Source organism: Chiloscyllium punctatum, chromosome 17 (genome assembly GCF_047496795.1).
Source record: "Chiloscyllium punctatum isolate Juve2018m chromosome 17, sChiPun1.3, whole genome shotgun sequence".
Classification (NCBI taxonomy): domain Eukaryota; kingdom Metazoa; phylum Chordata; class Chondrichthyes; order Orectolobiformes; family Hemiscylliidae; genus Chiloscyllium; species Chiloscyllium punctatum.
In genome coordinates this window covers 86438810-86465512 of record NC_092755.1, presented here as the reverse complement: position 1 = coordinate 86465512, position 26703 = coordinate 86438810, and the positions used below count along the sequence as shown (strand labels likewise).

At 43.5% G+C, this 26703-nt stretch overlaps 1 protein-coding gene across 2 annotated transcripts in view; it reads right to left on the bottom strand.

Annotated features, from left to right (window-relative positions):
• Positions 1-26523, bottom strand: part of pi4kab (phosphatidylinositol 4-kinase, catalytic, alpha b) — a 162340-nt gene extending 135817 nt beyond the window's left edge. For both annotated transcript variants that reach the window (XM_072587796.1, XM_072587797.1), the window contains exons 1-11: positions 26359-26523; positions 20901-21017; positions 19809-19902; positions 11086-11174; positions 10359-10431; positions 9444-9706; positions 8935-9001; positions 7773-7921; positions 5943-6008; positions 2958-3054; positions 539-730 (exon numbers count right to left, since the gene is read on the bottom strand). In XM_072587796.1, coding sequence (XP_072443897.1) covers positions 539-730; positions 2958-3054; positions 5943-6008; positions 7773-7921; positions 8935-9001; positions 9444-9706; positions 10359-10431; positions 11086-11174; positions 19809-19902; positions 20901-21017; positions 26359-26463 — 1312 coding nt within the window. In that variant the 5' untranslated portion in view covers positions 26464-26523. The remainder of the gene's footprint in view (positions 1-538; positions 731-2957; positions 3055-5942; positions 6009-7772; positions 7922-8934; positions 9002-9443; positions 9707-10358; positions 10432-11085; positions 11175-19808; positions 19903-20900; positions 21018-26358) is intronic.
• Between the last annotated feature and the right edge of the window lie 180 nt (positions 26524-26703).

Here is a 26703-nt window from a genome sequence, read left to right as displayed (position 1 = left end):
ATTTGGCCCTTGTGAATATCTAACCCTTAGTGTTTAGAATAACCTGAGAAACAGCCAGATGGGTCAAGACAAAGTGTTACCTTCATAACATTATCTCAATAAGGAGGGTCTTTTAAAGGAGAGGCAAGTAAATAAAACGTCACTGATACCGATCAGCACTGCCATCTTAAACAAAAGTCAAAATGTTTTAACCTTGTACAGCAACAATGCAAAAACACGGTCAACATTTTTAATGTAACTAAGCCACTCAATTGGCCTGGTTATTTTACAGTCGAAGAGTGTGGTGCTGCAAAAGCACAGCCAGTCAGGCAGCCTCCAAGGAACAGGAATAGCGACATTTCAAGCATAATCTCTTCATCAGCAAGTTTATGCCCAAAATGTCAATCCTCTTGCTCCTAGGATGCTGCCTGATTGCCTGTGCTTTTCCAGCACCACCCTCTTCGACTCTGATCTCCAGCATCTGCAGACTTCACTTTTTCCAAAGTTATTTTACAGAAAATAAAAAAAATGAGATTTCCACTTTTTAAACATTCTCTACCTTGCTCATCCTTAACGGCCCACACCATTAAATCCACACATGCAGCATTTGCTTGACATCTGAGTTTCAGAGGGTTAAATTCATGATGAATATACTCTGTGTCATGCAGGATCTTCTGGAGTTCAGACTGGCTACTGTTAAACTGCTCGAGGACAAAATCATGAACCTCCTTCACAAAAGCAGTCTGGAGATCTGTGAGGACAAAAATCGGGAAATGCTGACAGTGCAGAAGAGAAAGAGATTTTGGCAAATGGATATATCCAAGCTCCTGAAACCAGATCCCCTTGTTTACAGCAATACTCTCCTGTCAGACAGAAATGAACAAAGGGTCCCTTTTGGGTTACTTGAAATATTAGTAAATGACAAACCTATATACCCAGCCCTCTAAACAGTTGTATTAATATTATTTAATTCCACTCATTATTTGTTTACGGTAAATTAATAATTAATAACCTGCTTATTGTAGCTCAAAAACAAATTCTAAATTGTGTTTAGCAATAATTTGTGGCCTTGTTCATAGATTTGAAATTCTGTGCAAAAAGAACGCAAATTCCTGTTTGATTCTGCAGCATTCAGTGATCATTTTTAGAATCATAAAGTAGGCTCACTGGTGTTAAAACAGAAAACCTCCAGAAGCTACTCTAAACTATGCAAACAAGTCAAATAAATTTTGCATTGTCATCTGAATCCAGAGATAACTATATTACAGTCTTCCTTAGTCTTCATAACCAGCAATGCTCAGGTGCATCATTTGTAGTTAGACAAAGCGGTTTCAGAACTCATGTAACTCAAAGGACTGTGTTGCTTCAGGGATATTTAATATGAAAAGCATAACGAAAAAAGGACTGCCGCTTTTATTTGTGTAGCACCTTTCCTCAGCTCAGGACAGCTTAACATGCTTCACAGCTCATATAATACTTACAAATGTTAGTTACTACTGCAATGCATGAATATGAACAATCAATGTGCTCTTGGCAAGCATCAATAAACAGCCTAATATAGTGACCAGACAATGAAAGCAATAATGCTGGAAATACTCAGCAGGTATGATTGATGGTGGAGCAGTATTGATCAGGTCCAAGATCTTCCATCAGAACTGGAAAAATTTGGAATATTATAGATTTCAAGGTAATAGTGGGACAGTGAATGGGATGGGTGCAGGGAGAATGAATAAAAGGGCAGGAGAAATTAAATGACAGAAGGATTGACAATAAAAAGGGAATAGTATGAGAACCAGAAAAAAAAAGTGGATCTAAACGAGGTTCAAACCAAAATAATGGAATCATTAACACGTACTGTCTAAAAAATGGACAGTGGTTGCGATTTAAAATTGTTGACCTCAAAGCCTTTGTATTTACATAAAGCCTGCTACACCTTGAATGTTTTTCCAGTTCTAATCAAAGGTCGTAAATTTGAAATAATAATCTTTTGTCTCTAATTGCTGCCTGACCTGCTGGATGATTCAGAGTTCCAGCACCTGCAGTGCAGTGTTTTGCATTAAGAGTTGGATGATCCACTTTACTGTTGATGGTTAACATCAGGCTCATTGCATTGCAATGGCTAGAGAGGCAAGGATGCTGAGCTAGTTATTGTAAGTATCAATGTTATAAAAATGCTGTACTTAGATTCACCCATAAACAATGTTATAGGTGAAACAAGCCAATAAATAAAACAGCACACCTCACGTTAACATCGCCTTTGAAAATCAACAAATGACACATTGAATTGTAAATGTGCGTTGTGCCTCAGAATTGAGGTCAATCTCTCTGAAGGATGGGGCAAGACTCCTTTCGCTATGGGATTAGGCATCTACAATCATAGAAACCCTACAGCGTGGAAGCAGGCCATTCTGCCCACTGAGTCCACACTGCCCTCCTGGAATTGATCCCAAGCTATGGAAGTATTTTTTTAAACTGACATTCTCTCATGCTTGGTTAGAAATGGTGACCAGCCTCCTGGTGCCATTTATCTTTGCCTCTCTTCAACTTCAGCTGAGACCGAATCAGCCCATTTGCTGAAGTGAAGCGAACATTATCCCCCTCCATTCCACGTAGGTAAAACAGCTGAAACTTCAAAAGGTTCCATAGCAAACACATGACGGACGAACAGAAGCCCCAGGAAGATGTCTGCACTTTTGTTTATATCATGATGTAGAGGTGTCAGTGTTGTACTGGGGTGAACAAGGTCAGAGGTCACATGAAACCAAGTTACAGTCCAATAAGTTTATTTGAAATCACTAAGTGACTTCACATGACAAAAGAGCAGCACTCTGAAAACTTGTGATTTCAAACAAACCTGCTGGGTCTATAACCTGGTGTCGAATGGCTTCTGACCTTGTTTATACCAGCATCAGAAGGGCATTCAATTCCTGAGTTTGATCAAAAATTAATCAACAATGCTAAGAAAGAACGAAGCTTACCTTTCATGTGATACAAAGTGTCTCTCAACATTTTAAACACCACCACATAAAGAGGATCACTGAAGTTTCGATAGTACAGATCCAAATTTGCATTTGCCTAAATATTAAAATCAATTTCAAAATTATTGAATCGCTCATTTCAGAACATCAAACACACTTTGATACTATTCAGCTAGGATCTGTGAAACTCACGTCTCTGGCCATGTTCTTTACACAACATAATTAGCAAAGGTTACATTGTCAAATGTACCAGTCCAAAGCTGTGCATGCTAGGTGGATTGGCCATGCAAAACTGCCCATAGTGTTTAGAGATGTGTAGGCTAGGTAGATTGGTTAGGTGAAAGTATAGAGTAATAGGGTAGGGAAATGTGTTGGGTGGGTTACTCTTCAGAGGGTCGGTGTGGACTTGTTGGACGAGATAGTCTGTTTCCACACTGTAGGGATTCTGTGATGATGATGATGATGATGATGATGATGACGACGACGACGACGACGACGGCGACGGCGACGGCGACGACGACGACGACGACGACGACGACGACGACGGACCATCGGAAATAGACATTATCTGGCCAAGAGGTTTATGACTTTTTTTTTTAAAAACACTTGTTATAGAATCTTAAGAGCACAGACGGAGGGTATTCATCCATCATGCTTTGTTAGTTCTTTCAACAAATCCCGGCTCGACTTATTCTCTAGAACTCTGAAAATTACTCCTTTTGGAGCATAAATGTAGCTTCCACCATCCTGTTAGACAGTGTACTCCAGGTCCAAACTTCCATCATTAATTATACAGAACAATAGCTGGCACACTTGATTTTAACTTTTCTATCAGGTCAGTCTGAGCTCAGCGTCAGCCAAATAGTGAACACACGCAAACAAAATTATCTCCTTTGCAAAATCCAGGTTATTTTCGTGTGAGTGTCGCATTCATCAAGGAAACATTAACTCTTGTAGAGTTATACAGCACAAAAGCAGACCCTTCGGTCCAACCAGTCCAGGCCGAACATAATACCAAACTAAACTAGTCCCACCTACCTGTCCTTGGGCCATATCCCTCCAACTTTCCTACTCATGTATTTATCGGAGTGTCTTTTAAATGTTGTAACTGTGCCCACTTCCACCACTTCCTCAGGGAAGTTCATTTCACATATGAACCACCTTCCATGTAAAAACATTGCCTGCCATGTCTTTTTTAAATCTCTCTCTTCTCACCTTCAAAATATGACATCTAGTTCTGAAATCCCCCAACTGAGGGGAAAGTCACCACCTACCATTAACCCTATCTATACCCCTCATGATTTTATCAACCACTAAAAGGTCACCTGTCAACTTTCAAGACTCCATTGGAAAAAACGTCCTGGGTGTCTCCCAGATCTGATACAGCCGAGCATTAATGCTGGGTAATATAGGAAACAATGCAGCCTCTCCCGTAACAAGTACTTTTCATGCCTTGCTGTTGTGGTCCATAGTGTGTGGCTGGAACCTAGTCTATAACTGACTGCTATCAACCTGTATATTCAACCAGGACAGTCAGCAAAGAAAGCAATGTGCAAATGGCTAGCACAGAGCAAATCAGAGCCACAAATTCCAAAGCACAGATAAAGAGCAGAAAAATCCCACAATAAACAAATCAAACTGCAATCATCACTGACAAAGCATGAAGGAATGCCCAAAACCATGTATAAAATGGGATGGAAGTGGGGGAGGGTGGGGTGGGGAGAAAGTAGCATAGAGTAGTTGCAGTGGGAGAGGGACTCCCTGAGATTCTAGATGTTTTCCTCCTCTCTCTACAAGAATCTCAGGGAGTCCCTCTCCCACTGCAACTACTCTATGCTACTTTCTCCCCACCCCCACCCTCCTCTAGCTTATCTCTCCACACTTCACGCTCACTGCCTTTATTGCTGATGAAGGGCTTTTTGCCCAAAACGTCGATTTCAAAGCTACTTGGATGCTGCCTGAACTGCTGTGCTCTTCCAGCACCACTAATCCAGATAGTGAAGGCGGCGTTTGGTATGCTTTCCTTTATTGGTCAGAGTATTGAGTACAGGAGTTGGGTGGTCATGTTGCGGCTGTACAAGACATTGGTTTGGCCACTGTTGGAATATTGCATGCAATTCTGGTCTCCGTCCTATCAGAAAAATATTGTGAAACTTGAAAGGGTTCAGAAAAGATTTACAAGCATGTTGGCAGGGTTAGAGGATCTGAGCTACAGGGAGAGGCTGAACAGGCTGGGGCTGTTTTCCCTGGAGCGTCGAAGGCGGAGGGGTGACCTTATAGAGGTTCACAAAATTATGAGGGGCATGGATAGGGTAAATAGACAAAGTCTTTGCCCTGGAGTCAGCGAGTCCAGTACTAGAGGGCAGAGGTTTAGGGCGAGAGGGAAAAGATATAAAAGAGACCTAAGGGGCAACTTTTTCACGCAGAGGGTGGTACGTGTATGTAATGAGCTGCCAAAGGATGGGGTGAAGGCTGGTACAATTGCAACATTTAAGAGGCATTTGGAGGGGTATATGAAAAGGAAGGGTTTGGAGGGATATGGGCCGGATGCTGTCAGGTGGGACTAGATTGGAGTGGGATATCTGGTCGGCACGAACAGGTTGGACCAAATGGTCTGTTTCCATGCTGTACATCTCTATGACTGCTCTGGGGACATTGTTTCAAATCCTATCACAGCAGCTGAGAGAACATTAATGTAATTAACAAATCTGGAACCAAAAATTCAGTTTCGGTGACCGTGAATCGTCACTTGTCAAAAAACAACCCAAATGGTTTTTTAAATGCCCTTTAGGCAAGAAATGTTGCCATCCTTACCTGAGTCTGGAGTCACTCCAGACTCAGCTACATGGTATACATTTAACTGTCTCAAGTGGCTAAGCCAGCAGTCAGTGATGTCCACATCCAATGAAAGAATTTTTGAAAAAATACAAGATTCCTAAAGCAGCAGTTGACTGTACAATGCCAAAGCAATGAATAATTCCTTACCTCAGTAACCTCTGCCAATATTGCATCCAGTGTTTTTAAAACTGACTCAGCCACAATCCGTTTAACCTGGGAGAAGAATAGAAATTTTCTTCAGTCATAACTCTTAACAGCGTCAGAGTCTGAGGGGTGATGAAAGAGAGATATATAAAATCATTAGGGTCATGGATAGGATAAATAGATAAGGTCTTTTCCCTGGGTTGGGGGAGTCCAGAACTAGAGAGCATAGGTTTAAGGTGAGAGGAGAAACATATAAAAGAGACCAAAGGGGCAACTTTTTCAAACAGAGGGAGGTACGTGTATGGATTGAGTTGCCAGAGGTGGTGTGGAGGCTGGTACAACTACAGCATTTAAAAGGTATCTGAATGATTTGATGAATAGAAAAGGTTGAGAGAGATATGGGCCAATTGCTGGCAAACGGGACTAGATTAGGTTAGGATATCTAACGTTGGATCGAAGGGTCTGTTTCTGCGCTGTACATCTCTATGACTCTATGCCTCTATTGACTGAGCAATAACATGTATGTGTGCTTGCATGAGAGAGAGAGTGAGAGAATGAATGAATGAATGAATCTGAAAAAACAAAATCATTTGAAACTACTTCTTAACCGTGGATATTGAACTCCATCTAATGGCCTCGCAAACCACTTAGTTGTAACTGTTATAAAGTTGCTAAAAAAAAAACCAGATGGACCATCTGGCACTGGAGAAGGCAATGGCAGAAACAGCCCTGATGATCCTGCAGAGCCCTCCTTACTCACATCTGGGGGGCTATGGCCAAAACTGGGACAGCTATCTCACAGACTAGTCAAATAACAGCCTGATATAGGCATACTCACGGAATCATTCCTTACAGACAATGTCCCTGACACCAGCACCACCATGCCTGGATAGGTCCTGCCCCAGCAAAGGTGGCACTGCAGTTGTATATAATCAGGTGGGATTGTCCTAGGTGTCCTCAACATGGGCTCCAGACATCCTGAAGTCTCACAGCATCAGGTCAAATACCGGCAAGGAAATCTCCTGCTGATTACCACATACTGACCTCCTTTGGTTAGTGACTCTGTGCTCCTCAACAACACTTGAAGGAAGTACTTAGGGGTCTAAGGGTACAGAACCTATTGTGGACAGTGGGGGGGGGGGGGGGGGGAAAGAGTTCAATATCCACAATCACGAATGGCTCTGAAAGGACATTGCTGCTCGACTGGGTCTACAGTCAGTGGTGAGGGAATGAATAAAATAGAAAAACATAATTAACCTCATCCTATCAAAATGCCTGCTTCAAATGCATCTGTCCGTGACAGTATCGAGGAGAGTCACCACTGCACAATACTAGTGGATGCAAAGTCTCACCTCCACACTGAGAACACTCATCATCATGTTGTGTGGCACTATCACCACACTAAATGGGACAGACTTAGAATAGATTGAGCAACTCATGTCAGGGAATCCATGAAGATTTGTATTTTTTCTCTATGTCAAGTTGATTTTAAGTTGTAAGCTTAATTCAATTTTATTCTGCAGTGTTCCTCCAATAAAACGAAGACAAACATGGGAAGTAATCCACAATTATTGTTCTGGTACTCAAAGTAAACAGCGACCCTGGATGGATATTAGACCAAAGTACAGCATTCGGATTAAACAATGCTGGAAAGCAGGGAAATAATTGGACCTGGTGCTCAGACATGACCCACTCCTTACTGAATTCATAACATAATTATGTACTTCCACTTATAAATTCTTGTATTGTACATTTCACAAAGACAAAGAGATAAGGAAGCAGGAAATGCACTATGGTGGGAAAGCTGTCATCAAAATTTGATAACATACATACCATTTGGAGTAGCTGTCGGAGGTATTCTAGTGGAATATGAAATTCTTTTGTACTACAGCCAGTGAACAGTGGGGAGACAGAAAAACTTGAGCTAATAGTAGAAAAGTAATATTGAGGATCCACAGTACTGCCATCAGGGAGATATGAACCTAAAAGTACAAAATGCCAAGATTCCTGATTAGACAAGAGAATAGAATCTGAACTCTTCCAAGAACCATCAAAGTACAGCACAGGAGGAAGCTGAACAGTCATTCAGATCTCTGCTGGTTCTTTGTTAAACATCATTTTGTATTCATGCCCTTCAGCCACAGTTACCCAACCAGAGGAAATAGATATTTCCCTATCCACCACTCTAAAATTCTTCATAATATCAAACAAAATTCTCAAAATTCTTTCCAGCCCCAGAAAAATCTCTTATGTAGTTTCCTAACCATTTCCTGTTGAATAAAAGACTTGAACATCCTTTCTGCAATAGGACCCAGAGAATGATGCCGTGTTTTTGATGGCCTGACCAGTGCAACCTACACTTATTCAAAACATCACTTTCCTGTCTAATTACTCCAGCCATCAATGGCATCACTTCCTATGTCTGAATTTTACTCGAGACCCATCACTAAATGCCTTGTCACAATCCATACAAGAGTACATTGCACAGAATACCCTCTTTATCCAATTGGTCACTTCAGTGACAAAGAAGCCCTTCTACTTGTCCAACATGATTTGCCCAAACAAATTTTGTTAGCTTACCTGCGTTTACTCATGTGTTTTAAAATATTCACTAATTTAATCTCAAATTATGTGATTGCATAGGGACACATTCATTGGCACTGTGCTTCTATAATAAAGTTAAAAATCACAACAACAGGTTATAGTCCAACAGGTTTATTTGAAAACACAAACTTTCCGAGTGCTGCTTCTTCATCAGGCATCAGCCACCTGACAAAGGAGCAGCGCTCCAAATCCTTGTACTTTAGGGTAAACCTGTGGGACTATAACCTGGCATTATGTGAGTTTTTAACTTTGTCCACCCCACTGCAACACCGGCACCTCCACAGCATGTCCACAAAATAGATGAGGATATTCAGCACATTTTAAGTTACTGCAGCTTTATTCAAAAATGCTCTGATGTGATCTGTGTAACAGCAGAGATCTACCACTTTACCTTCGAAATAGTGCAAGTTGGTCCCTCCTGGTGAACAAGGAGCTGCAGTTGTGCGTTCAGGGCTTGCCTGCAGTATTAAAGAAGAACGACGTTAGGCAAGAACTCCAAAGTTTGGTTTTCAACTGAAGCAACACATGACAACCTTTGTAACAGCAGCTGATTCAGAATTTGAGAGAGATTAAACAAAGGGGTGAAAGTGAATGCTTTAGGATTAAGCAGCATGCTTACCAAATGAGTTAGCAAAATAAAACTATTTCCAATAGATTTTCAGTGAAAACTAACTTTTCTTTTTCAATATAAATGCTAGTTGATCAGCATTTTCATTTTCTTGTAAAAGACAAAAATTTATTCAAAATGAAGGCTTGGAATTGATTTTGCAACTTAAAGAACTTTACAAATTTTAAGATATTCCCAATATGACCATTCTCATACATCTTATAAGAGAGCAAAGTCAACTTACAGAAAAATAATGTTTCTAGCAAACAATAAGACTGAAGTTTGGTTTTAACCTGAGAAACGCTGGTCACACTACAGGCGTTGTGCCGCAAGCTATCACACGATTGGCAGGCAGTCAGGAGGGAACTGGGCAGGATTGATCGAAAATCATTGAAGGAGCGCCGTCTCAGTCCATCCATCTCATGAGGAACTTTCAGTGATTGTGGTGTAATTTTGGGAAATAGTTTCGAAAGGAGAGATTCGTCTGTGTTACTGTAACGTCCAAATGCTCGACCAATTCCAATCAAGCAAGGCACTGCATATCTGCACAGGTTTTCTGCACAAAAGGCAACATTTGTTAATATAGAGCAAGCTGACAGGATACAGGCATTGAACTTGATACTTAGAATAGCTCGATAAAAAAAATGTATATTTCAACAAAATACTTTCATACTATCTCCTGCAAGTGCAAACTGAAACTGGTAGATGTGACACCAACTTAAGAATACTTGTTTTAGTTTCTGAAATATTGCCCTGGTCTAAGTGCAACTATAGCTAATACATAGATAATTGATGCAAACTGATCTACAACGTCAGGACTGAACTCTTACAGTTTATGAGCAGTTCTTCACTTAAGCTGGCAAGCTCAAATCATGTTCCTTACCAAACTTCAGGGACTAAAGACATCTAAATCCTCTTTTCAAACCGGGATTCATCCAATCCATTTAAAAAAAACCCTGCTACAGCTTTTTGATGCACTGCCGGTAATCTATGTGATATCCCATCACCCTCTTACTAAAAATGGTTGCTACATATACTTTCAGCTCACACTCTTAACTTTGTCATTACCAATGTATTCTACATTTCACTGAACCATTGTTCTGAATCCAAGTTTTCAGTTCCAGCCCACCACTTCACAACTTGGTTTAGTGAAGAAATCACTAAACCATCAACTAGGATCTTGTATTTTCAGAGCTGTATATAAATACCTTTATCCTGAGTCTGAGGCGCCAGACACATCCCCAACAGAACTTCCATGACATCCAGTATAGCCTCCAGAACCTGTAAAGATTATTTTTTCAAAAACCAAACATGACAAAATTTAATATCTGAGATGCAAAAGGGTGCAGAGAGGCATTTTACAAACTTGTACTTTACAAACCAGCAATTTCAAATGCAAAGGAATCTTTAAAAAATATGCTTTCAAGAGATGGGGCTAACTCAAACTATCTTTGAACCGAGTGGTTTATTTGATCATTTCAGAGAGCACATAGGAGCCAATTTCAATGCTGCATGCCTGCAGTTATATGTAAGTCAGACTAGATGAGGATGGCAGACTACCATGGGTTTTTATAGCAATCGGTGGTAGTTTTAGGTCTCCAATAATTCATGAAGGTGATTTTTAAATTCCACCAGCTGCCATAAATTTGCCCAGTGACAATATCACTATGTACCTTCTCCCTTGAATCATCACAGTATTGCAGAGCCACAAATTAAAACAGTTTCTTAAGACATGCAGTCATAGAAGTGTTACCTCCATGTGCTAAAAGTAAATAAAATCTCCTTTCTTCAAGGTGGTTTTTATTAATTAAATTGCAACAATGGAACTCTTTAAAAAAAAAAGTGTACCACCACATAATCTCATTAAACTTATGACTGGTATTTGTGACATTTGTAACTAAAGTTATTTTTCTGAGGTACTGAATAATGCCTTACCTGTACCCGTAACGTAGGGTCCTTTTGAGCAACATCGAAAAGTAGTGTCAGCAAACAGAAGCTGAAATTTTCAGCAACAGGAAGCTTTCCTGCAAGGTTGAAAAATTAATTAAAAAACAAATTGCAAATATTTCTCCCCTTGTACACACATCTGCACCCTGTCAACACAACAGTGATATAATCAACAGTAGCAGTTCAAGAAGGCAACTCACCACCACCTTCTCAAGGGGAACGAGGACTGGGCAATAAATGCTGCCCCAATCAGCCATGCCCCATATCCTGAAAAAACATTCCGCTGGGTCTTCAGCAACTTGCAATTCCATGCCATCAATCTGTGCTGTTGTTATTCCAATATACTAAGCACAATGTGAAAAAGTCCTTCACTGACGTTAAAAAGACTCAGGTTAAATTGCAGTTCAATCACAGCCATGGTGTTACAAGTTACAGAAGCACAGTTCATATTGGTTTCTCATTTCATAACACTGAGACATTGAAGCCAAAGAGTTTTTTGCTGCATTTAATACTTTCCAATAGTGCAATGTGAAGTAGTAACCTTCTTTCACTCCAATCAAATTCACAAAAGTTGGCCATTCAGCCCAAAGAAAAATTATACTAGGAGTTTTATCAGCCTATGTTAATAGATTTTCAATGTGAAATCTAGTAAAGCTCAATTGCAAGGGTTTCCTTGGCACTGGGAATAATTACGTTGAGTACTTAAAAATTTACAAGTTGCTATTGCCAGATTGCAGAAGAGCAAATTAATGAAAATAGCTTTTAAATGAAATCATAAAACCAGCAGCTAGACTTACATATTGCAACATTCAAGTCAACCTTTGAAGTCTTGAAAAATCCTTCCAAAAATGGGTTCCCTTACATACTGAGTATAAAACATGAACCACTGGTGTTGGTGGTTACCATTTTAGAACAAAGAACAAAGAAAATTTACAGCCCAGGAACAAGCCCTTCGGCCCTCCAAGCCTGAGCCGATCCAAATGTACTGTCTAGACCTGTCGGTCAATTCCTAAACATCTTTATCCCTCTACTCCCCACCAACACATGCATTTATCCAGATGCATCTCAAATGAATCTACTGTGCCTGACTCTATCACCTCTGCTGGCAACGCGTTCCAAACGCCCACCACCCAGTGTGTGGTGAAGTAAAATGGGAACTAATAACCCTGACAATTCAAATTAAATCCAGGTCAATATGTTTTATTCAATGAATTAGTTCTACAAAAACATCTTTAACAATAATTAAATGTTGCTTCAAAATAAAACGTTTTGAAAAACGTCAAATTCGTCATCTTTAGAATCCAATACATAAGGAGTTTAACTACTGAATTCTGAGTCACTGTGACTTTAGCATCATCATAAAATAGCTCAGAATTTCTCAACATCAAAAAATCCTTTCAATGCTTTAACCAAACACTTCTGATCTGAAACTTACAGTGAGGTAAAGTCTTTCTTAACAGTCCTAAACTACCATCTTTTCTAAGGAGCGACATTTTTACATAATCAGCTTCTGCCAAGACTTCTGCGAAACTACCATACTGAAATCCAAAGAGTTTTTATCTGAATGCACTACACTATTTAGTTTGTTTACTCAAACTCGCCCAAGAAAAACCAAACTCCCTAATTCGCCAAAATGTCTGCCTCTAATACGGTATTTTTTTTTGAAAATCACAGCTACAAAAATATTTAACAAATTCAACTTCTTCAAACACAAGGAACAAAACCACATGAACCGAAAGCCAGAGACTCAGAGGTGTACAGCACGGAAACAGACCTTTCGGTCCAACCCGTCCATGCCGACCAGATATCCCAACCCAATCTAGTCCCATCTGCCAGCACCCGGCCCATATCCCTCCAAACCCTTCCTATTCATATACCCATCCAAATGCCTTTTAGATGTTGCAATTGTACCAACCTCTACCACATCCTCTGACAGCTCATTCCATACACGTACCACACTGTGTGAAAAAGATGCCCCTTAGGTCTCTTTCATATCTTTCTCCTCTCACCCTAAACCTATGTTACCCCCCCCCCCCACCCCCAGGACCAGACCATGTCTATTGATCCAATCCACGCTCCTCATGATTTTCTGAATCTCTACCATGTCACCCCTCAGCCTCCGACGCTCCAGGGAAAACAGCCCCAGCCTGTTCAGCCTCTCCCTGTAGCTCAGCTCCTCCAACCGTGGCAACATCCTTGTGAATCTTTTCTGAACCCTTTCAAGTCTCACAACATCTTTCCGATAGGAAGGAGACCAGAATTGTATGCAATATTCCAACAGTGGCCTAACCAATATCTGTACAGCCGCAACATGACCTCCCAACTCCTGTACTCAATACTCTGACCAATAAAGGAAAGCATACCAAACGCTTTCTTCACTATCCATCTACCTGCGACTCCACTTTCAAAGAGCTATGAACCTGCACTCCAAGGTCTCTCTGTTCAGCTACTTTCCCTTGGACCTTACCATTAAGTGCATAAGTCCTGCTAAGATTTGCTTTCCCAAAATGCAGCACCTCACATTTATCTGAATTAAACTTCAGCTGCCACTTCTCAGCCCATTGGCCCATCTGGTCAAGATCTCATTGCAGTCTGAGGTAAACCTCTTCACTGTCAACTACATCTCCAATTTTGGTGTCATCTGCAAACTTACTAACTGTTCCTCTTAAGCTCACATCCAAATCATTTATATAAATGAAGAAAAGTAGTGGACCCAGCGCTCCACTGGTCACAGGCCTCCAGTCTGAAAAACAACCGTCCACCACCACCCTCTGTCTTCTACCTTTGAGCCAGTTCTGTATCCAAATGGCTAGTTCTCCCTGCATTCCATGAGATCTAACCTTGCTAATCAGTCTCCCATGGGGAACCTTGTCGAACGCCTTACTGAAGTCCATATTGATCACATCTACCGCTCTGCCCTCATCAATCCTCTTTGTTACTTCTTCAAAATAACTCAATCAAGTTTGTGAGACATGATTTCCCATGTCAATATGGCTTTTTGCTATTCCTAATCAGTCTTTGCCTTTCCAACCACATGTACATCTTGTCCCTCAGGATTTCCTCCAACAATGTACCCACCACTGACATCAGGTTTACTGGTCTATAGTTCCCTGGCTTGTCCTTACCACCTCTCAAACAATGGCACCACGTTTACCAACCTCCAGTCTTCCGGCACCTCACCTGTGACTATCGGTGATCCAAATATCTCAGCAAGAGGCCCAACAATCATTTCCCTCGCTTCCCACAGAGTACTAGGGTACACCTGATCAGGTCCTGGGGATTTATCCACTTTTATACGTTTCAAGCCATCCAGCACTTGCTCCTTTGTAATATGAACATTTTTCAAGATTCAAGATTGATCATCTATTTCCCTACATTCTAAATCTTCCACGTCCTTTTCCACAGTAGACCCTGATGCAAAATACTCATTTAGTATCTCGCCCATCCTCTGCAGCTCCACACAAAGGCCACCTTGCTGATCTTTGAGGGGCCCTATTCTCTCCCTAGTTACCCTTTTGTCCTTAATAGATTTGTAAAAACCTCTCGTTAACCCTATTTGCCAAAGCTCTCTCATGCCCCCTTTTTGCCCTCCTGAGTATACTCCTACTGCCTTTAGACTCTAAGGATTCATTCGATCTATCTTGCCTACACCTGACGCACACTTCCTTCATCTTAATCAAACCCTCAATTTCTTTAGTTATCCAGCATTCCCTATACGAATCAGCCTTTCCTTTTACCCGAACTGGAATATACTGTCTCTGCACTCCAGTTACCTCATTTCTGAAGGCTTCCCATTTTCCAGCCGTCCCTTCACCTGCGAACATCTACCTCCCAATATGCTTTTGAAAGTTCTTGCCAAATACCACCAAAACTAGCATTCCTCCAATTTAGAACTTCAACTGTCAGCTCTGGTCTATCATTTTCGATCACTATTTTAAAACTAATAGAATTATGGTCGCTGACCCCAAAGTGCTCCCCCACTGACACCTCAGTCACCAGCCCTGCCTTATTTCCCAAGAGGAGGTCAAGTTTTGCACCTTCTCTAGTAGGTGCATCCACAGACTGAACCAGAACATTTTCTTGGACACACTTGAATTCCTCTCCATCTAAACCCTTAACGTTATGGCACCCCCAGTCTATGTTTGGAAAATTAAATTCCCCTACCATTATTATTCTGACAGATAACGGAGATCACCTTACAAATTTGTTTCTCAATTTCCCTCTGACTATTAAGGGATTATCCCTTTCTTATTTCTCAATTCAACCCAAATAACTTCCCTGGATGTACCTCCGGGAATATTCTCCCTAAGTACAGCTGTAATGCTATCCCTGATCAAAACGCTACTCCCCCTCCTCTCTTGCCTCCCTTTCTGTCCTTCCTGTAGCATTTGTATCCTGGAACATTAAGCTGCCAGTCCTGTCCATCTCTGAGCCATGTTTCCGTAATTGCTATGGTATCCCAATCCCATGTTCCTAACCATGCCCTGAGTTCATCTGCCTTCCCTGTTAGGCCTCATGCATTGAAATAAATGCAGTTTAATTTATCAGTCCTATCTTGTTCTCTGCTTTGTCCCTGTCTGCCCTGACTGTTTGACTCACTTATTTTCTCAACTGTACCAATCTCAGATTGATCTCTTTCCTCACTATCTCCCTGAGTCCCCCCCACCTTAATAGTTTAAATCCTCCTGAGCAGCTCTAGCAAATCTCCCTGCCAGTAGATTAGTCCCCTTCCAATTCAGGTGCAATCTGTCCTTCTTGTACAGGTCACCTCTACACCAGAAGAGATTCCAATTATCCAAAAACGTGAATCCTTCTCCCATACACTTGCCCCTCAGCCATGCAGTCATCTGCTCTATCCTGCTATTCCTGCCCTCACTAGATCGCAGCACTGGGAGTAATCCAGGTATTACTACTCTCAAGGATCTCCTTTTTAAAATTCCTGCCTAACTCTCTATATTCTCCATTCAGAATGTCAACCTTTTCCCTTCCTATGTCATTGGTTCCAATGTGTACAATGACCTCCAGCTGGTCCCTCTCCCCTGTGAGAACATTCTGCACCCTCGGAGATATCCTTGACCCTGGCACCAGGGAGGCAACACACCATTCTGCTTTTCCTCTGCTGGCCACAGAAATGTTGGTCTGTGCCTCGGACTAAAGAGTCCCCTAACACAATTGATCTCTTGGAACCCGATGTATCCCTCATTATATTAGAGCCAGTCTCAATACCAGAAACTTGGCTGTTCGTGCGACATTCCCGGAGAATCCATCACCCCCTACATTTTCCAAAAACGCATACCTGTTTGAAATGGGGATAGCCACAGAAGACTCCTGCACTACCTGACTATCTCTTGCCTTTCCTGGAGTTAAGGCCACACTTAAGAATATTCACATATGTTCCTGTGCTGTGATCTCCCCCAAACAGGTTCCTCCAAGACTAGTTATGAATTTCACTTCGTTAATTTTCCCAGATGCACTCCGATGACCAGCGATACATGAATTCAAACAGCAAAGGCAGCAAATGTGGAGGTTCACTGCTGTGTCAGATAGCAGTGTAGGTTTCTCTCTCTCTCTCTCCCTCCTGCACTGACCTCACTACGTGCTGTCTTTGTCTGTACCTCTCCCTTTTAAAAGTGCTGTTGTTTTGACTTTTTTTCTCCAAATTCAAACTCCCCAATAAGTGATACAGGGGAATGCAGTGCGAACAGTGGTATGGAGACTGGCTCTAATGCAATGAGAGGTACGTTGGGTTCCAAGAGATCAATTGTGTTAGGGGACTCTCGAGTCCGAGACACAGACAAGCATCTACGGCCAGCAGTGATTTGCATCAGAATGATCCAAACTATGAAGCTGCAAGCTTTGTATAGGACACATGCTATACATATTAATGATCCACAACTTCACTTTACCCACATCATTCAACCTGTTTCACGGACTTACACAAAACCTCAAGCAAGGCATGGTTTCACGCTCGAAATTACCATTGCCTTTAATTCTGTTCTATTGGTCATATTCTTTTGACTAATACGACTCTGAATCTTGTCTTCTCATATCATATAGTTTTCACTCAAACTGTTTGTGAACATTTTCTGGGCATGTTCCTGGACATACAGTAATTCATAGCAGCTTCATCCACTTTGCCCATGTGCCACCTTGGGACTTGTGGTTTTGGAACTGTTAATTTTGGGATATTTTGACAGTCTCTGAACAGAACTGGAATTTTTTTTTAAATATATGCACACTGCACTTCTTGTGTCGATTAACATATTCTCGCTATAATTTAAGGATCCATTTTGATACAAGGTGTGCAAGACTAAGCAAATGACTGGATCTTGTTCTCATTTGGTCTTAGGTTTCTTCTTCAGGGCTGATTTCTTCTTCCTCACTTCAGTTTTTTCATGAAAATCAAATTGTCTTGCTGTAGCATAGTTACTTGACTGATTTTACAAATGTTTCAATTTATCACTTGAACCCTCCTCCTAGTTATTCTGTTTGACAGAGGACCCACTTCGGTTTGTCATTCTACAGTGTCTTAAAATTTCCACCTATCTTTTACACAACCCGTATCACCTGCTTAATTCCATGTGACAACTAGGGTGAATAAAACATGTAAATCTGAAGGTGAAAGATCAAGACTAATTCTTAATATAGTATTCATTCACAGTAATTATCTTTCTGTGGGAATCATTGTTAAATCTTCAGCTCAACTACTCAATTCCAACAAAGGCTATTGTGGCGTAAGTTAATTCACTAAACGCAGCAAAACCACTATTAGGCAAAACACGAGTTATATTTACGTAACATAGCTGATGTCCTCAGAAGTGCAAGTGTTTCATTATTAATGGATTTCCTATGAAGTAGAGGCACTGCTGCTTTTCAAACACAATTGCAAGCAAAGTCCCATAAATACAATGAAATTCATGGTCACTGTTGACGTGATGTGGAGGAACTGGTGCTGGACTGGGGTGGACAAAGTTAAAAATCACATGACACCGAGTTATCATTCCAAATAAACCTACTGTCGTGCGATTTTTAACAACATTTACATGGCATTGGTTGAGACCTGACAGCCGGCCAGGACAATGCCATGGTACGTTCACACCAACCTCAACTGGGAGATGCCGCCTCTTTGTGGATCATCTGTGAAGCTGTACTCCCTTGGCCCTGCCCTGAAGCCCTGGGGACACTTGGCCCCATCCACACACCTCAGAACCCCTAACCTTCTGTCTCAGAGATGCATTGATCCAGGTGCAAATACCTTATGCACAAGTTGACCTTGAAATACGTATTGACATGCAGTACTCATTCGCCATTCAAAATTTTAAAAATCAGAAACATAGAACAGGTTAAGTACAAATACTAAATCTCTTATAGCCAGTTGAGGGAGGAGGAAACCAGAGGTCAAGCTTTACTTATTTTAGATTTATTCACAGCAAAGCATGATAAATATGCAACTGCTAATTTTAGAACCCACCGTCAGTGATAATAAGTTTTTTTTTTAAATATCAACGCCACTTGCATGTATTATGTCACAGATCTATGACCACAGCATTCTGCGGTGAGACTTGAACCCTGGTCATCTGGCCCAGTAGTAACAACACTAACATGGCACCACTTGATTAACAAATAACATCAGCTTACTTCTGCAAAGAATTCTTCTCTTTGATTCAGTTCCTATTTTTGGACAAGCTGACACCCGTGCTGTGTTACACCACATCCTGTGCAATCTTTATTGCCACACAGAGGTGGACAGCTTCCAGTAGCTGAAGGAGTTTATTTCTTGTGCAATAAGCAAGGGAAATTGTTCTCTATCCCTGTAGAAAAAGGGTGAAGCTTCAAGCACAACCACTACAACAACTATGGGTTCCCTATAACAGCACCAGAGATGAGTGTCATTCTTTTTTCATTAAAGCCAGAACTCCACCTTACAGAATTTCTGTCCATTTTTAACTTAAAAGAAATATCTACTTGCATGGAAAGTTCGCAGGTAGGAACATTATAATGTTTTAAAATATCTGATTCCTGCATTGGCATTCTCTCAAGCATTCCCATTATGAATTCCAAAAGCATATGATAATCTAGTCATTAAGGAACTGCAATATCTGACCAGCGAGGACAAGTTCCGAGGCCATTTCATTGTGAAAATAAATTCAATAACCCCTGTAATTTCTGGGTTGCTACCAGTTACATGGCCAAGATAGCTAAGGGAAACAGAACCAAATGCACTGCTGCACCTTCACAGTGCTTGTGGAAGTTGCCTTTAGAAATTTACAGAACAGTTTCCGTTGTGAATATGGACATACAAGCTAGTTATTACGAAAATGTAAATACATGGATATGCCCTTCAACTGAGGATCCAATTATGACCCAACCTGAACCAACTGCTCATGATTACCAACCCCACTTTGCCCCGATTCCTATACAGCTCCATGGAGATTAATTAGCATTTAATTAGCAAAAAATACACTGACTCAATGAACTATTGCCAATATCCGGTATAATTCTGAAATCTTAACTTTGTAACTTATAACATTTCAGCAACTCTATTGAGCAAATATTTGCAAAGGAAACATTAGCCAGCCCTCCTATTTCAAATTTGTAGTCATAGCAAATTTATGTTGGGCTGATGACACATGGCAGTAGAAATGCTGAATTATTCAAGGTTTCGTGACTTTTGCCAATCATAACAGAAAGAATAAATGACATGCGATTACCTCGATTCTTTTTCCCTGAGCTGTCTTCAATCCATTGGACTTTGGGTAATCCCTTAAGCAGCCGCAGCAGATAGGGAACCACAGTTTCTTTGTGCTATGAGAAAATAAGAACAAATTGGTTACATCTGTCTTTACCATATCATCTCATGAGTTGATAATACCAAAGAAGATAACATTGCAACACCTAAAGGAAACAAAGAAAGCCTTCAAGTGGGTCACTGAAACAAGGAAGCAATGCAATATGGACAGGGGTAAAACCATATTGAGGGGAAATGCAGCTGTGCACCCAGTGGAAATATAAAGATAGATATTGGCGAACAGAGACATAAAAGAGTTTAAATGCATCATTGTTTCTACTGTAAATAAATAAAACTACTAAAAGCCAAGTAAACAAATACTTTGTGAAATTTTTAACATCCCATTATTGAAAAGGACATTAAAACCACAGAAAGGATTTAGCATCAATTAAACAGAATGATGCTGGTGATGAGAAAGAATAGTGAGGAGAATGACAGCAAAAAGACTTTCCTTTTTTATTTTTAAAAATCGTTCCACTTTTCTTTCATTCCTAAATTGCTGCATCAACCTTTCTCAATTAATTTCCTCTGCATCATTCAATTTTCCTATGTCTGCTGTTACAATGTCTCTCTGATTTTTGTCACTGTGTTGTATTTCAAGAACATGTTCTAGTTATCAAATGGTCACAAGAAGAATTGGTAGTGATCTGAAACAATTACATTTTATTTTGGAAAGCTTAGAAGGCTGAAACCAGCATGTCCCTACGATAATAGAGACACTTCTGTGGACCCGAGGATTAAAGGAATTTTCCAAAAAGATTTGTTGACAAATGCAAACAACAGTGCCATGGTGACAAGAATCGGATTTTAACAGAGGAGTTTTTAGGTTACATTCACAGAAAGATGACAGGCATTCACAGCAGCACAGATTCTAGTAAAAAAGAAATTTGCAAAGATTTGATTCACTTAATTTAAAATGCTTCAGTGCTCATTACAGAACACACCATCAGAAACCAAAACAAATTCCAAGAGATTCCAGTTGTATCAAGATACTTACAGAACAAATCTTTCTTACCTGAAGTTTTGACTCTGTCAGAAAAACTCCGAGAGCAATAACTGCATCTCTGCGGCGTTCATCCAACTGAAAAATGCCATGGAAATCCACAGGAGACATACAAAGTAACTTTTCTACCTGCAAGAAAAAATGTTTATCAGTCTCAAAGATAAAATTAGATAACAGGAATACTGAACACTCTCAGGCACATGCTAGCTCTTCACTTTTCTTAAATCTGGAAGTTTTGGGAGATTTGGAGACTTTTCTTATGCAGGCTGTTCAGTAGACCTGGAATGCACTGGCAGGAAAGGTGGTGAAAACACACACAAAAGCATTTTTTTTAAGAAGGAAATTAGATAAATACATATAAAGTAACTTTTTAAAGGATTGTGAAGAAACATTACACAGATCAGATCAATTGGATAGGGCTTTCAAAGAGCCTCCTTTTGTACTGTATAATTTTATATGACAATGAGGCAGAGGGAGACATGGTAAACTCAATGGACTTGCAATCTAGAGGACCAGTCTAATTCACTGAAGACATTAGTTGGAATCCAATCATGACCAATAAATTTAGAATATAAAGCATATGTCAATAATGGTTACCAAGACAACCAGCAGCTACGACTGTGTCCTACCTGATTCACAAACATCCTTCAGGAAATCTACAACACGGTAACTTTTTAACTACTATTTGCAAGGGTCTCCATTCAAAGGCAAATAGGGATTTGTAACAAACATGGCCCTGCTAGTGATGCCTTTTTTTAAAAACCTTATTCTCTCATGGGACGTGGACACCGTTGGTTGCCCAGCATTTATTGCCCATCCCAAGATGCTCTTGAGAAGGTCAGCGAGCTGCCTCCTGGAACCAGCGCAGTCCACCTGCTGTGGGTTGACCCACAATGCCCTGATGGAGGGAATTCCAAAATTTTGATCCAGAGACAGCAATATATATCCAAGTTAGGATGGTGAGTGGCTTGGAGGGGAACGTGCAGGTACTGGCGTTACCATATATCTGTTGTCTTTGTCGTTCTAGGTGAAAGTGGTCCATGAGTTTGGAATGTGCCAAGCAGCTTTGATAAACTCTGCAGGGCTTCTTGTAGATAATACATTGCTGTGGCTGACCATCAGTGATGGAGAGAGGGGATTTGGTGCCAATCAAGTGGACTATTTTGTCCTGAATGGTGTCCATTGTCTGGAGTGTTGTTGGAGCTGCACCCATCCAGGCAAGTGGGCAGTATTTCATTACACTGCTGACTCGTGCTTGTCGATGCTGGGCAGGCTTTGGGGAGTCAGGAAGTGAGTTACTCACCACAGTGCTCCTAGCTCTTGTAGTCACTGTACTTACATGGCATGTCCAGTTGAGTTTCTGGTCAACGGCAACATCCAGGATGTTGATTGTGGGAGATTCAGCGATGGTAACACCATTGAATGTCAGAGGCAAAGATTAGATTCGCTCTGATTGGAGATGGTCATTGTCTGGCATTTGTGGGACACGAATGTTTCTTGACATACTTCAGCATAAGCCTGGACACTGTCCAGAACTTGTTACATATGGACTGTTTCAGTATTTGACAAATCATGAACGTTCAAAAATATGACGTGAACATCCCTATTTCTGATCTTATCATGGACTGAAGAACTTCTGTAGAGATGCCCTGGAGCTGAGATGTTTAACCTCCAAGAACCTCAACCATCTTCCTACGTCATAGAGTCATAGAAAAGTACAGCACGGAAACAGACTTTTTGGTCCAACCCATCCATGCCAACCAGATAGCCGAATCTAATCTAGACCCATTTGCCAACATTTGGCCCACATCCCTCTAAACCCTTCCTATTCATATACACATCCAGATGCCTTTCAAATGCTGCAATTGTACCAGCCTCCACCACTTCCTCTGGCAGCTCGTTCCATACATGCACCATCCTCTGTGTGAAAAAGTTGCCCCTTAGGTCCCTTTTATATCTTTCCCCTCTCCCCCTTAACCTTCGCCCTCTAGTTCTGGACTGCCCCACCCCAGGGAAAAGACCTATTTATCCTATCCATGCCCCTCATGATTTTATAAACTTCTATAAAGTCACCCCTCAGCCACCGACCACCAGGGAAAACAGCCCCAGCCCATTCATCCTCTCCCTATAGCTCAAATCCTTCAACCCTGGCAACATCCTTGTCAATCTTTTCTGAACCCTTTCAAGTTTCACAAAATCCTTCCAATAGGAAGGAGACCAGAATTGTGCATAATTTTCCAATAATGGCTTAACCAATATCCTGTACAACTGCAACATGACCTCCCAACTCCTATACTCAATGCCCTCACCAATAAAGGAAAACATACCAAACGCCACCTTCACGATTCTACCTACCCGCGACTCCACTTTCAAGGAGCTGTGAACCTGCACTCCAAGGTGTCTTTGTTCAGCAACACTCCCTTGGACCTTACCACTAAGTGTAAGTCCTGCTAAGATTTGCTTTTCCAAAATGCAGCACCTTGCATTTATCAAAATTGCACTCCATCTGCCACTCTTCAGCCCATAACTCCAACCAGTGGTCAGTCCATCCTAATTCCCATTGATTTATTTCTGCTTTGGCTCCTTTGATGGAAACATCATTTGAATGCAGCTTTGATGTCAATGGACGTCACTCGCCCCTCACCTCTGGAACTCAGCTCTTTTGTCCCTGTTTGAACAAAATCTATAAGACCACTGGGTTTGGCAGAAAGCAAACTGGGCACCCATGAGCACGTTATTGATGAGCAGGTACAGTTTTATAGCACTGTCCTTGACACCTTCCATCACTTCAACGATAGTCTTGTGAGGTGGTAATTCGCCAGGCGAGATTTGTCCTGCTTTCCGCACACAGAACGCACCTTGGCAATGTCAGGTTGCAGCTGTACTGAAACAGCCAAGGCTGGAAGAGCACAGCAAGCCAGGCAGCGTCAGAAAGTGGGAAAGTCAACATTTAGGATATAACCTTTCTTCAGGAAGGGTCCAGCATCTGCAGTTTTTCTTTTTAGTACCGGAACAGCTTGGCTACTTTTGGAGTACACATCCTCAGTAGTATTGACAGATTGTTGACAGGATCCAAAGCCTTTGCAATATCCAGTGTCTAGAAAAAAGTGAGGACTGCAGGTGGTGGAGAGTCAGAGTTGGTAAAGCGTGGTGCTGGAAAAGCAAAGCAGGTCAAGCAGCATCTGAGAAGCAAGAGAATCGGCGCTTTGGGCATAACCTTTTTTTTCTCAGGGCTGATGCCTTAAATGTTGATTCTCTTGTTTTGCAGATGCTGCCTTACCTGCTGAGCTTTTTCCAGTGCCACACTTTATCAACTCAATATCCAGTGCCTCCAACCGTTATCTTGATATTGAATGGAGCGAATCAAGTTGGCAGAACTCTGGCATCTATGATGCTAGGGTACACTGGAGGAGGCCAAGATGGATCATCCACTCAGCACTTCTGGTTGAAGATTGCTGTGAATGTTTCAGCCTTAGCTTTTGCATTGATGTGCTGGGCTCTTGCGTCACTGAGAACGGGCATATTTGTGGAGCCACCTCCGTCATAAGTTCATAAGATATGGGGAGGCAGGGGGGAAGTGGAGGATGTTGGGGTTGGGGTTAGGGTTAGGGTTAGGGGAAAGAGGGGGATTGGGAAGGAGGGGAGAAGAGGGGGATGTGCGGGGGGGGGGGGGGGGGGGGGGTGAATACCGTGGCGGGGTATACCGTGGCAGGGTGGGGGGGAAACGTGGCGGGGTTGGGGGGGGGGGGGTAAACGTGGCAGGAGGAAGCCGTGGGTGTTGGGTGCGGGGGGGGGGGGGGGGGGGGGAGGGGGATGGGGGGGGGGGGGGGGAGAGAAAAGAGGAGGATGTGGGGAGGGGGGGGAAGAGGAGGATGTGGGGAGGGGGGGGGGGGGGAAGAGGGGGATGTGGGGAGGGGGGGGGAAGAGGGGGATGTGGGGAGGGGGGTGAGGAGGGGGATGTGGGGGGGGGGGAGGGGGGTGAGGAGGGGGATGTGGGGGGGGGAGAGGGGGATGTGGGGGGGGGAGAGGGGATGTGGGGGGGGGAGAGGGGATGTGGGGGGGGAGAGGGGATGTGGGGGGGGAGAGGGGATGTGGGGGGGGGGAAGAGGGGGATGTGGGGAGCGGGGGGAAGAGGGGGATGTGGGGAGCGGGGGGGAAGAGGGGGATGTGGGGAGGGGGGGGGGAAGAGGGGGATGTGGGGAGGGGGGGGGAAGAGGGGGATGTGGGGGGGGGAAGAGGGGGATGTGGGGGGGGGGGGGAAGAGGGGGATGTGGGGGGGGGGGGGAAGAGGGGGATGTGGGGGGGGGGGGAGAAGAGGGGGATGTGGGGAGGGGGGGGGAAGAGGGGGAGAGGGGGATGGAGGGGGGGAGAGGGGGATGGAGGGGGGGGAGAGGGGGATGGAGGGGGGGGGAGAGGGGGATGGAGGGGGGGAGAGGGGGATGGAGGGGGGGGAGAGGGGGATGGAGGGGGGGGGGAGAGGGGGATGGAGGGGGGGGGGAGAGGGGGATGGAGGGGGGGGAAGAGGGGGATGGAGGGGGGGGGGAAGAGGGGGATGGGAGGGGGGGGGGAAGAGGGGGATGGAGGGGGGGGGGGAAGAGGGGGATGGAGGGGGGGGGGAAGAGGGGGATGGAGGGGGGGGGGAAGAGGGGGATGTGGGGGGGGGGGGGAAGAGGGGGATGTGGGGGGGGGGAAAGAGGGGGATGTGGGGGGGGGAAGAGGGGGATGTGGGGAGGGGGGGGAAGAGGGGGATGTGGGGAGGGGGGGGAAGAGGGGGATGTGGGGAGGGGGGGGAAGAGGGGGATGTGGGGAGGGGGGGGAAGAGGGGGATGTGGGGAGGGGGGGGAAGAGGGGGATGTGGGGAGGGGGGGGAAGAGGGGGATGTGGGGAGGGGGGGGATGTGGGGAGGGGGGGGATGTGGGGAGGGGGGGAAGAGGGGGATGTGGGGAGGGGGGGGAAGAGGGGGATGTGGGGAGGGGGGGGGAAGAGGGGGATGTGGGGGGGGGGGAAGAGGGGGATGTGTGGGGGGGGGGAAGAGGGGGATGTGGGGGGGGGGGGGGAAGAGGGGGATGTGGGGGGGGGGGGGGAAGAGGGGGATGTGGGGGGGGGGAAGAGGGGGATGTGGGGGGGGGGAAGAGGGGGATGTGGGGAGGGGGGGGGGAAGAGGGGGAGAGGGGGATGGAGGGGGGGGAGAGGGGGATGGAGGGGGGGGAGAGGGGGATGGAGGGGGGGGGAGAGGGGGATGGAGGGGGGGGGAAGAGGGGGATGGAGGGGGGGGGAGAGGGGGGTGGGGGGGAAGGCAGGGGTGGATGCAGGAGGGGGGAAGGGTGGATGCGCGGGGGTGTGGGGGGGGGGGGGTGTGACGTGGGTAAAGAAGTGGTTTGCGAGAACACTCTCTCATCCCTCCGGCTAAACCCGCTCAGATTCTCAACGGCGCAGCGGCTTCATCAGAAATAAAACAGAAAGAACTCACTTTGTCGATGGAAGCGGGTTTCTGGGCGGCCAGGGAGCGGGCCAAGCTGAGCACCGTGTTGAAGTAGAAGCCACGGCCGGCTCCCTTCCCCAAAAGGTCCGCCATGTTGAGTGTCGGCGGCCGGACGGCGAGCCAGAGAGTTCACATCTCAAAACGCGCCAGTGTGTCAAAACCGTCAGCCTACAGGGAGTGAGGAGGTTAACAGGGAGGGGGAGCAAACATACACATTTAAACATTTACCTTTGTGAGTCATTGTTCCTTTTGTTAGATATTTGTTTATGAGCTGACATATTTTAAACACATATCACATATGCTGCATGTTAACTTTGATCAAACCAAGAACTG